Source organism: Athene noctua, chromosome 6 (assembly GCF_965140245.1).
Source record: "Athene noctua chromosome 6, bAthNoc1.hap1.1, whole genome shotgun sequence".
Classification (NCBI taxonomy): domain Eukaryota; kingdom Metazoa; phylum Chordata; class Aves; order Strigiformes; family Strigidae; genus Athene; species Athene noctua.
Window position 1 is genome coordinate 50,460,356 of NC_134042.1, and position 16,627 is coordinate 50,476,982.

Consider the following 16,627-nt stretch of genomic DNA (forward strand, 5'->3'; position numbering starts at 1 on the left):
AGTGCCGACTTCTGCGTCAGCACCTGGTTTGGCTTACAGCAGAGAGCGGCCCGTGGGCACATGAAAACGGCCCCTTTTTGATGAAACTAAGCAAAAAGCTGCTCCAGCTGCTCGTGGGCAGGGAGACCAGGGGAGCACCAGCTCCCCCAGAGCCTCTGTAGAACAGAGTGGAGCCTCAGCGCCAGGTGTTTTGTTTCACAGACCCTTCCGGCTGCGGGGGAGCAGGAGGGGCGAGGGCCCAGAGCCAGCACAGAGCCACTGAGGGGAAAGGCTCAGCCGAAGGGCTCGCAAGTGGCGAGGAATCCACCCTGAGGTAGCCCACTGGTGTGGGGAGGGGGGAGGTGGCGCCATCTTGTTTGGCATCTCCATGGCAACTGGCCGGCGGCGCCATCTTGTTTGTTATCACCAGAGCAACGAGCACAGGCCGCAGCCGCCATCTTGTTTGGCGTCTCCACAGCAACGCGAGCGGCCGGGCCGGGCCGGGGCCATGGCGGGCGCGGGGCGGCTGGAGGAGCTGGAGCTCAGCGCCGAGGAGGCGGAGCGGCTCCAACGGGCTTTCCGCGACGAGCAGTTCCGAGCGCTGTTCGCCGAGTACGCGGCGGAGCTGGCCGACCCGGAGCAGCGGCGGTTGTACGAGGAGGAGGTGGCCGCCCTGGAGCGGGAACGCGGCGTGGAGGTGCGCTTCGTCCACCCCACGGCGGGCTACGTGCTGCGCACCAGCCAGGCCGGCTCCCGCCGCTGCTACCTCAACATCTGCAGCAACCCGCACATCGGCCTGCCGCAGGCCCGCCCGGAGCCCGGCGGCCACCGCTGGGCCTTGCCTTACAGCCTAGCGCCGGGCCGCGAAGAGCTGGGCCGCGGCGGCCACCGCCGCTTGGTCTACGACGTGGTTTTCCACCCGGCAGCGCTCCGCCTGGCCGCCCGCAGCGCCCGCTTCCGCCGCCTGCTCAGCGACACGGCGCTGGAGGCCGTGGAGCGCCACGGCGCCGTCCAGCTCGACCGCGCCAACGCCACCGTCCTCCGCGGCACCAAGTACAAGGGCGTCCCGCAAGCTCCCGTCATCCGCACCCCGCTGCCCGGCGGCGCCCCGCCGCCGCCCGCCGACTGCTCCCCGCTGCCGCCTTTCCCCTTCCCGCCCGCCGCCGCCGCCGCCCCGCCGCCAGCCCCCGCGGCGGCCCGGCCCTCCGGCCCCACCACGCCGCGCTGGAGCATCCGCCACCGCTCCTACGTGGACCTTCAGGACTACCGGTGTTGCCGCGATTCGGCGCCCAGCCCGGTGCCGCGGGAGCTGGTGGTGACGGTGGAGCTGCCGTTACTGCGCTCGGCCGCGCAGGCCGCGCTGGAGATCCGCGGCCGGGAGCTGCGCCTGGACTCGCAGCGTCCCGCCTACCGCCTGCGCCTGCGCCTCCCCTACGACGTGGACGAGGCCGGCGGGCGGGCCGCCTTCGACAAGGCCCAGCGGCAGCTCCTGGTCACGCTGCCCGTGTTGCCGCGGCCCGGCTCCGAGCGGCTGGAGGAGGCCGAGCCCGGCGCGGAGGGGCTGGACGAGCCGCCGGCGGCTGAGGCGGGCGGCGGGACGGCTCCTCCCCCGGGTCCCGGCGGCGGGGAGCCCGCCGAGCCACCGGCGGGCCGCGACCCGTCACCGCCCCGCTCCGCCGCCGTTTCCCCCGCTCCGAGCGGCAGCCCCGAGCCGGCGGCGCTCGGCGGGGACACCCCCCCGTGCCCTCCCGGGAGCCCGGCCCCGCCGGCCGCTGAGGGCAGCCCCGGCGAGATGCCTCAGCCCCGGGGCTCCGGCAGCCCCGAGGCCGCCCTGTGCCCTCCCTTCCATTGCCGGCAGGATGAGGCCTCCCTCACCCTGCTCCTGCGTGTGCCCGGCATCCAGCCCCAGAGCCTCAGCGGGGACGTGGGCACGAACCACTACAGCCTCCGCTTCTCCAGTCCCTCTGGCACCTTTGCCCTCTTCTTACGGTTTCCTCCCGCAAACAGGCTGGCGTCCCCCGAGAGCAGCGTTAGCGTGGCGGCCCACAGTGCTGCCATCGGGCTGGCCAAGGCCCCCGGCAGCACCGGGCTTTGGGAGAAGTTCTGCTTCGGCCTTGACGCCTCGGCTCCGCAGGTAACGGCTTCGCACTGGCAGGGTTGGGGCGTCACGTCCCCTCGGGGGCCAGCGCTGCTCCTCGGCGGCGTGTGACCTCTGCTCGCATTCGTTTAGGAGTGGCGTCTCGGGGAGCTGTTAGGGTGGCGGGCTGAGTTCAGGAGAACTTGGGAGTGATGCAAACTGCTTCCCTCAGCTGTCACCAGATGTAAGGGCATCGACCTAATCAGAGCTAGGCTTGTGTGAGCAGCACGAAGGTCCCTGCTGTCCGCGTCCTTGGAATTGAAATGACTTTTGCCTCCCGTGCCGATGCTTTTTTCTAAGGGAAATTCTGAGGCGTGAAAACAGAGCTGCCCTGTGTCCTTAGCATTAGGCTGTGTAAATTGTTCATGCAGCCTCTTCACCCCAAGAAGGGAGACGTCTATAACACACCAGACGTATCCACACGTGGATACGGTGTCACGAAATGCAGACGTGTGAATGGTGTGTACCTGCGTCTGCGTTTGAGGACAAAACTCCTGTTTACAGCCGCAGGAACACCCATTAGTTCAACCAGAGCGGTACAGCAAACAGCAGCTGTGAACTGCTGTCGATTGCTGTTTTGCTGGGCTAGTTCATCTTCTTTCCAATCTGAATATGATTCTAGTTGAGATGGTTTATTATTTTATGGGTCGCTCGGCAGCGATGCTGCCTGTGGCGGGAGGAGCTTGGCACATCTGCTGTGTCTGGCCGACGGTGCCTGCTGAGAACAGGCAGTGTCCCCGCAAAGGGAGGTTCACCTCGTGGCCCTCTTGCTCTCAGAAACATGAGTTTTGTAGAGAACTACATTATTCCATAAACTCAGCCTTTCGAGCAATTTATCACGAGCAGGGATTAAGACCGCACAGTTCTTGTGTAACCTTTCAGCCGTGTGATTCGGAGTTTGTCTTCAGTTTAGAATAAAATCCTTTGCACTTTGGGCCACATACTGTGGAAGTGCAAGTCCAGAAAACTGCCAGGCTTAAACTAGAGCCACTGGGATGGCAGCTTGGAGTATCTTAATTGCTCCATCCCTACAAATGAGAAAATACGGAAAGATATTCATCCAATTAGCACATGCGCAGCTGAATCTCCCCATTTCATTTCCCAGTTAGCAGGCTGCATACCTTTTCTGTAACAGCAACTCCTTTGAAGGAGGAGCTGATCATTTTGGGTAAGTACCAAGGATGATGAATTTATTGAGAACCACCTACGCTGAACTGGTTGCGGTGCGTTTCTTTCGCTTTTAGCAGAGCGGGAGCCTGCAAGTCTGTGCAAGTGGGGCCACAAAATGTTCGGCTCTGCTGTTAACTGGTGTGATCAAGGTGCGATGCAATGTCAAATAAGCCATTGTGCAGACTACTGTTTGTTTTCTTTAGAGATACGGAAGGGATAGAGTAGGAACTACAGGCATTTTATCCTCTTTTTCATGAATATCTTTCATCACGTGCCGTGGTGCGTGTCCGTGCGCTGCCTTTTTGTTCTATGGCGTGCAGGCCTAAATACAGGTTTGAAGAGAAACCGCTTTGTGCGACTGTGTGAGGTTATGGCTCAGAATTCAGTCTGGGAGCAGGAAATTCTGCTGCAGTATCTCTTCAGTACTGTGATTGATGGACGTTTCTGCACGCTCTGATCTCAGTCTAATGATTGAAAGTGTTTGGTATGTGCGTCTGTTATCATGATTGGGGGAACATCTTTTGATTGTAAGTTGTTGAAAGGCCATCTACTAATGAGATTTTGGTCAATATTGTAGTTTTGCGAGTTAAAAAATCTTAGAATGTGCTGAGTTGATTATATATTGCAAAATGTTTTGGGTGGAGTAGGGGACGGAGGAGACAGGGCATTAGTCACAGGCCTCCCAGCTATTCATTCATGTAGCAGACTAAAAAAGATTAATTTCTTCTGGGATGCAGTCCTTTTGGACACCGGCCCTGCAAACTGAAGCAGCTGAAATGATCTGAAATCATTTGTTCTGTTTGCTGTTTCCCAAAAGTGCCTGTGCCAGCGCTGATAGCTGCATTCACTCGGAGTGAAGTGAGAAAAATTAATATTTAATTAGAGCTACTATTATATGTCATCTTCTGTCCATTAACTATTTGCCTGTGGTAGCTTCTCTTCTACTTATGTTGATTTCTTCAATTTGTCTGCTGGCATCTTTGGTGTTTTTCTGCTTTGAACCTCTTGCTATAAATCAGAGCTACGGTTCTTGCATTGAGATCTGCCAGGAGTTGCATCAGTCATCCAAGAGTGTTTTAGGAACGCACGCAGTGCTCTATTTAATCACTTCAGGGAGCTTTTGGTGGCCTGGGCGAGCAGGAATTCTACCCAGCACCTCTGAACCACACTCTGCTGTCTGCTGGTTTGTAACCTCGTCCCACAGTAGTGTTGCCAGAGGATAGTGTGCGGCGAAAGAAGAGGGCAGTGTTTTTTACAGATAAGAAATTCTTACTCCGCTGTCTTTTGGGAAGTTGCTTCTTGCTGGAAACCAAGAGTTTCTGTGTTGTTTCAGGGAACAGATTCCTCGCTGTTACTTCAGATCAACTCAGCGCTGGCTCATGGCACGGTGGCTGTTACGGGACCCTGTTAGGCTGCCTGCGTAGCTTTCTCCCATTAAATTCCCAAACAGCCAGGAAAATACATTACGATAATTGTCCACCGTGTGAGCAGAATGCATCTCATCAGCAGCCTCTTTCCCGGGCCGTGGTGGAGCTCAGCACATGCCCCTCGATGCTGATTGTCCGTGCGCCCCTGCCCAGCTCCACCCGCGTGATAACAGGGCCAGTAATTGTGCAGCCCTGCCCTGTGTGCTTGAGGTGTTCCTCTTAGCACAGTGGCCTCTTTTCTTGTTGGAAATTGCTCTGATACAGGTATTGATAAAAGAATGAGTTGAGCGTGTCCTTAGCACACCAGTCTTGAAACAGAATTTCAAGAACTGGCTTTCCTTTTGTAGTCAGATACGTTTGAATCCCTGTGCTGAAAGATGATATATTTAGAGCTCAGTTTCCATAGATGCTGAGCAGTCTGAATTCCCACCCCAGCAAGTGCTTATTTTCAGCAAGTCTTTACAAGGCAACAGTCCTCCCTGGACTCTAACTGTGTCATTGCAAGTGTTCCTTCATTTGATAGCTCTTGATGTTGCTTTGGTTTTACCGCTTTCCCATACAACAGAAAGTCAGCTCTCTGCTGATTCTGAGCTCTAACTTCTTATCAGCGGTTGCAGCTATTTGCTTCTCTTTCTCTGAGTAGCTTCGCTCCTTGGTTAAACCACAGTGTCCACCCGCTTGTCACGGTGAGCAGAAACCCTATAAAAATAAAGATTCCATAACGTTGGGCTCTGTGGACCAGGGTCACATATATCAGGGGTTTAAAAGTTATTTTTTGTCACTGGCTTTGTCTCATCGCTACCAGACACCACACAGCATTGATCTTTCTGCAGGGCTTGCTCCAGGCCCTGTTTTTCCAGGGAAATTGAGACTCATGGCCTGAGAATACTGCCTGGCTTCCCCACTGCCAGAATCACTGTCTGGTCTTTGCCTCGAAGGACCAGCTGTGGGCTGTGCCCCCTCCACTGCTCTTTATCACAGTATATCCATCCACTAGTACCTCCTACATCCCTTGCTTCCATTTGATTAAATCCTGGGAGCTCAGGCCTAGGAAACTCCTACATCAGAGAGTTCCCCTTCATTTTAAGACAACAGAGCCTGGGGAGTAAATGATGAAAAAAGAACAGTTGCGAGTTAAATAACCATTAATAAAATTTGTAAGCCTGCCAGGCAAGGTTTCCAAGAACCACATGACCCAGAATGTCCTGGTTTATGGCAGAGCTGGAGTTGGGAAATTACTGAAATTATGCCTTTGTAAAACACCGTCTTTTAATGTTTGGTTTCCTGGGGTTAAACACTCAATTCTTAACAAATAAAACCGATTTTCTGGTGGGTGTATCTGAACTATGGAGACTTGGAGGCTCAGTTACACTAGCATGTGAAACACGTTTAGTAGATAATTAATTTTGCCTGCAGTTTTTGGGTCATGTGTGCTCATTTTCATGTGATTAGAAAAAAATTGGTTTAAGTAATAATTCCCTTTCATGCTGATCCACACCCTTCCTGCCCTTCTCAGTGGACTGAAATGAGTTTGTTCGGAGGATGCACGCTCACTCTCCTGGTCGGCGCTTCCCTCGCTGGGGAGGGAATCGCTGCAGTCAGCCCATCCCTTCTGTAATAAAAGCTTATGTTTTGTTATGGAGAATATTAAGATTTAACTCATGGAGAATATTAAGATTTAACTCATGTAAACCCCCCACGGGACTCTAGAGAACAGCAGGGAGCAATGTTTCCTCTACTTTACTATGCATTGAGATGATGTTTTTTTAACATTTACAGCATGAAAATATTATACTAAACATTCCTGGTTAGTTCATGGTTTGAACTGAGCATGAGTTATATTGTTTGTGAGGATTACTTAACATAGGTATCTAAAAGGGAATTGCACAGCAACACGAAAGCTTTGTCTAACTTCTGTGTGAGCGTTGATGCCTTCATGGAGAATGTTTTAGACGGGTGCGTTACTGAGCATAAAAAAAGAGGTGTGATTCTTCTGCTTGGCACAGCCACCAGTGCCTTGTGAAGGAGATGCTTTTGAAGCTCTCGTTGCTTTTTTTCCTTCTGAAAGCAACCGGTAAATAAAAACTGAAGCCCTGTGACCTCTGCTCGCTGCACACACCTACTGTCACGTGTTGTTTTCTAACCCCTGGACTTCTGCTTTGGCAACAGGTATGCTGCAGGGCAGCTCCTCCAGGACAAACACCCGCCATGACCTGTTTACACAAAAAACCCCGTGGGAACAATATTATTTGTAGGTGTCTTAACACCAGAGAGACTGTCGGTCTTTGTAATTAATCCTCTCGTTATCTCTGGGAACATGGTATTTGTCTTGTATGTGCTGTCAGGTCTGTGATGCCCAGGCTGATCCTGTGCTTTCCAGCTGCGCTGGACACATGCCTGATGTGGGGCTGCCAAGAGCCATGTATTCCTTGGAAAAGAAGTCACAGAATCACAGAATCACCTCGGTTGGAAAAGCCCTTGCAGCTCCTCCAGCCCAACCATGACCCTCCCCCTGACCGTTCCCAACTCCCCCAGATCCCTCAGCGCTGGCTCAGCCCGACTCTTCAACCCCTCCAGGGATCCCGGGGACTCCCCCCTGCCCTGGGCAGCCCATTCCAACGCCCAACAGCCCCTTCTGCACAGAAATCCTTCCTCAGAGCCAGCCTGACCCTGCCCTGGGCAGCTTGAGGCCATTCCCTCGGGGCCTGGCGCTGGGGCCTTGGCTCCAGAGACTCATCCCCCCTCTCTGCCCCCTCCTGGCAGGGAGTTGCAGAGGGCCAGGAGGTCTCCCCTCAGCCTCCTCTTCTCCAGACTGAACCCCCCCAGTTCCCCCAGCCGCTCCCCAGCAGACCTGTGCTCCAGACCCTGCCCCAGCTCCGTTGCCCTTCTCTGGCCACGCTCGAGTCATTCAATGGCCTTTTTGGGGTGAGGGGCCCAAAACTGAACCCAGGAATCTGTGTGTGGCTGCAGGCGGTGGAGCTATGACGCTCCTGGCACTGAGAGCGTGGGGAAAGGCCGTGGGTACGTGTGCTCCTGGGGGCACGCTGCCCAGGGCCCTGCTGGGGCTGTGCTCATGCTTGGTGATCTCAGAATTACGGCTCTTTGGGATAAATGTATTTCTTGGTTTGAGAGTTAACCAAACGTGAAGCCTAGAGAGCCGTGTTGGCAAGTATAAGCTACGTTGATGTTTTAAGCCTGTGCTGCCTTTCGGAGGGAAATCCATAGCGGAGAGCTGAATGGGTGCTGCGGGATGCTCACAAGTCTGGAGGTGCTGGATCTCAGGCAGCTGGGGCAGTCTGGCTGGCTGTACTCCTGTGTCTAGGTTTTCCTCTTCCAAGCTATTTTGAGTTGCGTTACATGCTTTCTTTGAAAGTCAGGGTTATAATTTTCAACTTCCAAGCTACTATAAAGAGTTAATATAACAGTTAGGGGTCAATTCTTAGAAGATGATGCTAGAAACAAGGATTGTTGTGCTTAATCCTACTACAGTTTATTTTAGGTTCAGTTAATTCTGTGCTCAGTGTTTCAGGGCTCTTGGCAAGTTTTTCTGAAGGTCAGAGGAGGACAGAAGAGGAGAGCAGAACAAACTTATTGTTTGATTTTTTTTTTTTTCTCAAAGTAATCTCTTTCCCAAACTACATTAAGAAACATAATTGGTTTGCTTCTGCTATAAAACAAACTAATTTCTGAATAGCCTTTAATTGGTTGATGCATTATGGGAATAACGTACTTACACAAAACAGTTATGTCAGCAAACATTATTAACCTACTGATTAAGCTCACGAAAGCTTCTTCTGAGCCGTTTAATCTTTGCAGTCGTGAACATCTTATAAAACTTTTCACTCCCAATACAGATTGACCCAAACTTTGAGCTTCAAATTCTCATGGCGTGCTGGTTTGCAGTGGGACCCTACAGACCAAGAGGCCAGGAGATCCCCAGCTCCGAGGTCCTTTTCACGTTGGCACGAGCTTCTCGTTACACGAGACAGGCAACTAATTTAAGTCTGAAATCTGTCCCGCTTTTAAAACTCTGGCAGCCTGTGTGGGAGTTAACTGGATGGTAACCGGTTACGAGTTTGGATAAAGCTGTGCGGAACAAACACTTGGGGTGCCGAGGGCAGCCGCGGGGGCCTGGTTTTGTGCTGCATCTGCCGGCGCTGCGGCCGCCCTGCGCTGTCAGTGCTCGGCCACAGGAGGACGGTTTCGAACGATGTGTTTGAGAAACCAAAGTCATTCCTGCGAACGTTTATGTTAATTTGGTCTCAGTTTAGTCACAGGGAAAAACCAATGTGTACCAAACAGCAGATGACAGTATGTGCGGGGAAAAACAAATTGAATTTTGAGTTGCTAAGAGAGTGTCATAAATATCAGAAAATAAACTGTTTAAGCTGAAGAATTATTTTACAGGGTCACTGAAATCATCTGCAGATAGTTGTCCTCTGCTGCTCTTCCAAGCCAGAGCAAACAGGCTTTAAAATAAATTCCCGAATCTTTTTTTTTTTCCCAAGGTCTGTGCTTTGATAACATCTGCAGTAATATAAATGCCTCGGCATATACTCACCGTGAATGCAGAGTCTGAATTACAGTCGCTGGCTGTCTGAACAGGCTAATGATAATCATTATATTGATAACAAACGCTATTGCTTGCGCGTACAGCACGAGGCACTGTGATTTATGGCAGGCCACTGGGTAGTGCTGCAATAAAATTTTAAATACTTACTTGAAATGTAGGCTTAGTGCTCTGGGAATATGGTGTTGAGCTGCTACGAAACCTGGTAAAATTGTTTTACAGTAATTAGTTAAAATGATGGGAACATCACCACGAGCAGTTACTTGTTACCCTCGTGTAAAGTACTGATCCATAGCCCTTCCAAACAGGTTTTTAACGGTATTTTCTGGGAAGAAAACAAATTCTTTTGCTTTTAATCAGGGAGAAAAGCCTTCAGGAAGATTGATGGGGTTTGTTGCCGAAGTGTGAAGCGGTATTTGTGTTGAGACGGAACGGCTGTCGCTCTCGGAGCCGTGGTTGACGCTCGGCGCTGGCACTCGCGCCCCTGACCTTGGCGGGGGGACGGTTTCTATACGCCGCCCTCTCACCCTCACGTTCACTCCTAAGGGTTCTCCTCATCGTAGCTCTGTTTCAGTGCGTGTTAACGGTCTCCTGCTGTTTCACTCAGAAACGTTTCCGTGAAGCCGTTCCCGCGTTTCGCGGGACGCCGGGCGCTGCGCCCCGCAGCAGGGCGCTCCCTTGGCTCCACAGCGCCGACTTTGGCTCTGCAGAATCTGCGAGTGGCCCCCTGGTTAAAGTCCCTTCAGAGAAAGCGATCTAAGGATGTGATTTGCTATATTTTGACAGAACAGAAAACTTTCCCATTACTTGTTGGCTTTTCAAGCATCTCCCCTCCCGACTCCTGTACCTCTGATTTCTTCTTATTATTACGCTGTTTATGGATATAAGCAGGGTCAGGCACCAACTCTGTTAAGAGCACAAATGCACGGTAAGAGTCCTTTCACAAAAGGCTTATGCTCTCACTAGATAAAACACATGCAGGGTCAGAGGGGGAAAAAAAGATTGTTTTCCCCATTTTATATAAGAAAAATGGAGACTCGCAGTCATAGCAGTCCAGAAGGCAGAGAATCGAAGCAAGATTGCTGAGACCCAAACCCCACGGTGGTTCTTTTCCCAAAGGGATGTTGAGATGTGGAGAACCTGTAGCAGTTATTTTGGAGGAAAAATGGTAACGCGCTGGTCTCTTCTTTTTTATCCTCGCTCAAATCGCTAGCCTCCAGCTTTTAGGAAGACGTTCTTGCTCTTGAAATGAAAATGTGGAGCGCAGAGGAGCGGAGGTGTCAGCTAAAGGTGAATTACTGGCAGGTGACATAAATTTCTCAGCTGGGTAAGGAGAGTCGTGGTGGTGGAGCAGAAGGTGCTTTGCTGCGCTTCCCCCCAAGCGGAGGCAGGATCCCGGGGGGGCTGCGCTCGGCAGCGTGCCGAGAGCCCCGCGGGAGGGGAGCTGACCTCTTCTCTCTGTGATGTGTGATGGTGGCGGAGGTGGGAATGGATCTTCTGTGCTGCCCAAAGCCTTGCTGGTGATTTTGTTCATGAGCTCGTGGGAGGTTCGGTGCCGCACGGATTTTGTGTCTGTACTCCCTGCCTTGTTTCTTTACTCTGACACCTTCTCTCGAACTCTGCAGAATATTTCCACAAGCCTGAAGCACTGGCAGGGTCCCTCTCTGGCAGGCAAGAAAGGAAGCAACATGAGAGAATAAGTACTTTAGGCTTTGTATACAAAAATGTAAGAAGTATATGTGTTACTGGAGGGTTTTCTGTCAGGGCAACCCTGCTGTAGTTTAATCTTTTCACAAACTGTCTCAGCATCTCATGTTGGATGTTTGCCTGGACTATAATCTTTCTGGAGCAAAAATGAATTCAATCCTCTGGTTTTGAAAACCAGCAATAGATATGTTATGACTTTCCCTATCATAATTTCTAATTTAAATAGTGAAAAAAACAGGATGCTGGTTTTTTGCATACAGAATTATTTTTTCAGGATGACAGTTAAATTTTGTACCTTAGACACAGCGCAGCATCTGGCTGTGCATAAGGCTACATCCACAGGGGGCCAAAAATGTGCAGAATTGCCCTTTTGCTTCTCAGCCTGCAAGATGTCAGTAATAATTGAATTTAACTTTCATTGGCTTGACAAGAGACTAGAACTGGATTGAGAAATCGAAGTGTGACTTAAAGGAGAAGGTTTGCAACTTTTCCCTGCTATTTCCAATTAAACAGTTAAACAGGAAAGGTAATTTGCTGAACGTAAGAACAGTCCTCTAGGGTAGACCATTTTTATTGTGCCAACATCTGTCCTTACCCGCGGCCTACAGCAGATGATTTAGGAAGAATATGAGGACAGGGAAAGCTCTGCAGTTCCTATGAAACAGCCCCTCCAGGATATATTTTAGGACCTTTAAGTACCTGTAACTGATTTAAATCTTTAAACCTGTAGCAACATGTTTCACATTGTTTGTGAACTGCATATTAGCAGCCCCAAAACATGTCCCAGCCTGTCATCTTTAACTGTGGATACCTCTCCGTTCCTTCCAACCACTGTTTATACTTGCCTAAGTGGAGATCTGAGAAGCCTCCACGGATGGACGTGAAACGGATACAGCCATGCATGTTTTATAGCTGTTGCTCTAGAAAGTCTGATCTTGAAGGCGGAGGGTTCAAAGATCCTGCAGGGACAGGCCAAGGAGGTGTTTGCATCTTCCTAAAGTAAGACACTGAAACAAATCCATAAAAGCATAACGCCTTCCTGGTGTTAGGATAGGTGAGGACAGTGGGACAACGTCGGTGCAAATCGTTCCTCAGAGGGAGTCTAAATCTATATATTAGTCACGTATCGAAAGAGAGAAAACATATGTTTCTTTTATCTCTGTGTATGATGCAGATCCGTACTTCAAATTGAAATGAGCTAAGCCCGGGCCTTCAATTCATTTCACCTCGTTACTTCTGAGTGTCTGACCTAGAATTCTGTGTCGAGACGTGAGCGTGCTGTGAAACTCGTGTTGTGAATCAGTGTCCTGGCTTGCTTTGGAGTCAGCTTCTTGCTCCAATGCCACTGAAGTATAGTATGAAAAAACATAACCTGTCTTTTCTTTTCTTTTCTTTAGGAAAGATTGTTTGTCAGTGAAGAAAACGTTGATGGATTTCTAGGCACTGTTTTATGCCCTTCCTTTTGCTCCCAATCAGCAGTGGAAAGTCAGCCATTAATTGAAGTGCTTGATGTTACTGAGGACAGAATTCAAATCAGGTTGAAGGTAAGGATCTCTCTGGCAGGAGAACATTGCTGCCTGCTTTATCTACTTCAGCAACATCCTAGCGAATCTGACCAAAACACCTTTGTCCCTGTTTTGTCTTGATATAGCAGGGAAAAACATGGAGTGGGGTCTATTTGTGAGTATAAATGTCAGTTTTTAGAAACGTAGGTTCATGTTTGTGCCATTTAATCTGATCAAGGGATTGAACCCTCCTATATTTCATTGGTAAGGTGGAGAACGGCGATATAATCATTAAAGACAGTGCTTTATCCTTGCAGGAATACAGTGTGGCACGCACACACTACATCTCTCACTGGTATGGAAACTAAAAATTAACTAACTAACTAAAAAATAACTAACCACCTAGTATCCCTCATTCCAAGGGACCCCAAGTGCTTCCAGGTCAGAGCTGATGACAACATGCTGCAAACAAATCCTGGCAGATGTCATCAGAATAAAACTCAAAATGTTTTTAAAGTGGAAATAAGTGAATAATCCATGTCCTTCAAATACCCACAAGTCTGGGCTCACGTACTGGAGCCCACGGTTAGAGCATGTTTCTTCTGCACAGACACCTTGGTTTCCTGTTGTTTAGATAATTAAATATAGGATTTTTCATCTTAAATGCTGGTCCCAAATGCGTTACTTGCAATGTTTAAGGCCTCATTCAGGCTACCCTCCTTCCTCAGTCGCTTTGTCTATATAAAGGATGCAAAGTCTGTTTCTGAAGTCTGCCACGGGTTTAAAATGACCTCTCTTTGCCAAATAGGAAATGGACAGACGGAGAAAACAAAATGTTAGTTTTGTAAAGCGGAAAATGTGATGTAAAACCCCCAAATCAACTGGGATTTCTTGGTAGACACTGTATCAGAAATTCTTTCAAAACTTTTCTTACAGGAAAGATGATACACAGGGGCAATCAGGTTACTTCTGTGGCCATAAACCAGGGACTGCAGATATAGTTAATGTGCAGATGACTTCTTGGAAAGCAAGTTCGGACGAAGCACATGACCTCTGGAACTGAGCTAGAGGACCGAGGAGTTTACCCTGAAAATAGTGGCTGTAGCATTACTTGACAGGCTTAACTTTTGTAGCTAGTGTGGATCATACGTAAAAATTTAAAATTCAAATTGTTGGCGAGCAGATGTGTATCTTTTGGTACCTAAGAAAGGGAAGCTGAGACATCTGAAATCATCACACTTTCATGTGAGAGAATCATCCAGTGCTGAGCAGGACTGAGTAGCATTTCTTCTGTTTCTTGCTGGAGCAAGCAGCAGCTCTGGGGTCAGAGAGGGCTGGGCACATGCGGAGGGACTCAGCCTTCGAATCCACGAATCCAGCTGCTCCTGGACAGGGCTCTGCCTGATCCCGACTGCCCGCTGACAGGCACGTGTTTTGCTAAAGCAGTCGAGAGCTACTGGTGAAATTGGGTAAGTGCTGCTTAGACAGCAGCGGGTCTCAGCTCACGCTCTCCGAGGCAAACCGCAGCAATTCCTGGATTAACTCACTCAGGCTGGTTGAGAAAGTCAGTTCATTCACCAGTTACCTTCCCCATCCGGCAGGACGGCGATTTCCCTAATTGCAAGGTTAAAACGTGCTTTTTACGATGACAGTTTAGATCCTTTGACTGATTTTGTGGCCCCTGAGTTGTAGAGAACGGCCTGGGTGTGGTGCCTGGCCGGTGTCCCCCGGGGGTGACGCTGCTGGAGGCTGTGGCCCCTTGGCTGCTGCCCAGCGGCGTTTCCTAGCGCAGAGGAAACCCTCGGGAGGCAAACGACCTCCCTGCCCCTCGTTCCCACGCGCGGTACAAGACCAGGAAAACCTCAGCACCGCGCTGACTTGGCTTTCTGGAAGGAGACATCGGAGAAACAAGTGTCTTGGCCTGTTTTCACAGCAGTTTTGTGTGCCCAGTCCGTTTCAGCTGTAAAACAATTCATTTATTTTCTCGACAGCCGCAGGAAGCAGCCCCTTCTGAATGCGATGGAAAAGGAGAAACGCTTAGCAGCTCAGGAGGAGATCTTGCTGAAAAGACAAACGGCAGCTACCCCCAAACAAAGGCAGAAACAAACTGTACCGCAGCTGACCCAGTCGAAGGCGAACGTGCTACAGAAACCAGCAAAACTTCCACGTCTTTTGCAACAGCTGAAACAATGGGAAAAGTAGGTTGCAGTTCACACCATTGTTTGCAGCGTGAACCTTCTGACACCAGTTCACCGATTCCTGGCGAATCTAGGGGAAGGGAACCAGATTTAGAAAGTGCTGTCGGAGCGGTCGAAACGGCCGCGGGCTCTGAGGACCACACAGGCCTGCTGCTGGGGGGGCAGGCGAGAGCGGGGGGGTCGGCACAGGGGAACCAGCAGGGCTCGGGCAGCAGAGCAGCCTCCCCGCTCCTGCGAGAGGTGAACGCGCGGGATGGGAGCCTGCAGGTCGTTAGGGATCACGTAACGCGCTGCCCGCTCGTCTTTCAGAGTTCTTTGCTGTATGAATTGGACTAGTTTAATTATTTTAGGATTTCCTTCTGTTGTTTGATTCTTACTGCGACTTCCACGTGCTGGTTTGTGACTTCAGGGCTAAGAGCAGAAGGCAGGTTCCTACTGAAACCGTTCTGTTTACACTATGTTCTGAAACTGTTCTGTTTACACCATGTTCTATTTACACCATGTTCTGTTTACACGTCAACATAGAAAACTTACGCTGTTGTTAATTTTTGAAGTTAATAGGTCTGAGTTTTCTAATCACATGTATGGGCTGAAATAGTTTTACTTCTACCGTGCAGCTGAAGGTGAATGTGAGCTCGCAGAAGAAAATGCATCTTTATTGTTTACACAACTTTCTTAGGCTCTTGCTACATTACAGGGAGTATTTGTGTACATCCTGCTTCTGCTGGCTCCCCGGGGAACGGCTTTCAGCCCACCTAGAAATGAGCAGTTTTCACCATTCTTCAAACCTTTCGTTTTGTGATAACCGCAGGATTAGACTTGCGGTGATTTTTTTACTGATTTTAGTAATTAAATGAAATTTCTAATTACACTGAGAAGTTCTAATTAGTCTCCTAGAGATAATCAACATTTATACCATGTATTCCATCCTAGCGCATTACTTCAGATCCGCAGCATCCAGACATAGCCCAGTCTGTCAACCGAACAAATTCAATTGCACAATAAAAACATCCTCTCTTGTTGCGCATCTGCTACTAAGTATTTACAATTTGTAAAACGGATTCATTTTACCCAGATTTACTTTTCAAAAACAGTTCCCCACGAGCTTCAGCAGGCTCTTTGCTGGTTTGTCCCTCTGAAGTGCGATAACCAAAAGAATATATCTAACAATAAACTTTCAGTTCCCTTTCTCACCGCTTCTGAAATAACTTCTGGTTTGGTGGGTGTGGGGTTTTTTGTTTTTTGGGGTTTTTTTTTTGAGTTGTACAAGACGCAACGGGCTTTAGAAGAAAGTTAAAATTTGACTTGTTTCACAGCTTGCAGCGAGGGGATGTGGTGTGAGTTTTACTTTTATAAGTTCAGCAGAAGCCACAGCTGCCAAAAGCATCTGCCCTGCCCTCGATGCCAGCGCGGCACCGACCCAGCTGAAGGAGGGCAAGTGGTTTGCTGGGTTCAGCCTCACCCCGCTCAGCTCCGTCACACAGCTCCTTGGGGGAGAGGCTGACGGGCTGAGGCACTGGCACAGCTTTTTCAGCACCAGCCCCGACGTTCTGAAACTAGAAAAATGGAGCAAGTACCAGAGCTGGTACAGAATCATGACAGTTAAATGACCCCTGGAAAAAAAAAGAGCATCTTATGGCTGTCAAAATAACCACCTGCATGTTATTTAAGAGTATTTCACAAAACTTAGCTCCCTCTCAAATTAACATTTGACCAATGTGTTCACAACCCATTAAGTAGGTGACAAATTGTGGAAAAAGAAAGCCTTGCTTCCATTCTAAGGAGCTGGTGTAGCCAGAGTCTGAAGAGCACCAACCCCATTTTCTCAAATTAAAAAAATGAAGGGTTTGGTTTTTTTTTTTTCCCCTCCGAATCTCTTGGTATAAAATCTATCTCTAACTATTTCATGTCTGTCACCTCACCGTAGCGTTTTC

At 49.7% G+C, this 16,627-nt stretch overlaps 1 protein-coding gene across 1 annotated transcript; it reads left to right on the forward strand.

Moving 5' to 3' along the window:
- The first annotated feature begins 23 nt into the window (after positions 1 to 23).
- DNAAF2 (dynein axonemal assembly factor 2) lies at positions 24 to 15,883 on the forward strand. Its single transcript, XM_074909034.1, has 3 exons — positions 24 to 2,113; positions 12,388 to 12,534; positions 14,487 to 15,883. Exons 1-3 carry the CDS (start codon positions 368 to 370, stop codon positions 15,027 to 15,029), a joined length of 2,436 nt encoding a protein of 811 aa, XP_074765135.1. The 5' UTR covers positions 24 to 367; the 3' UTR covers positions 15,030 to 15,883.
- Positions 15,884 to 16,627: the final 744 nt, after the last annotated feature.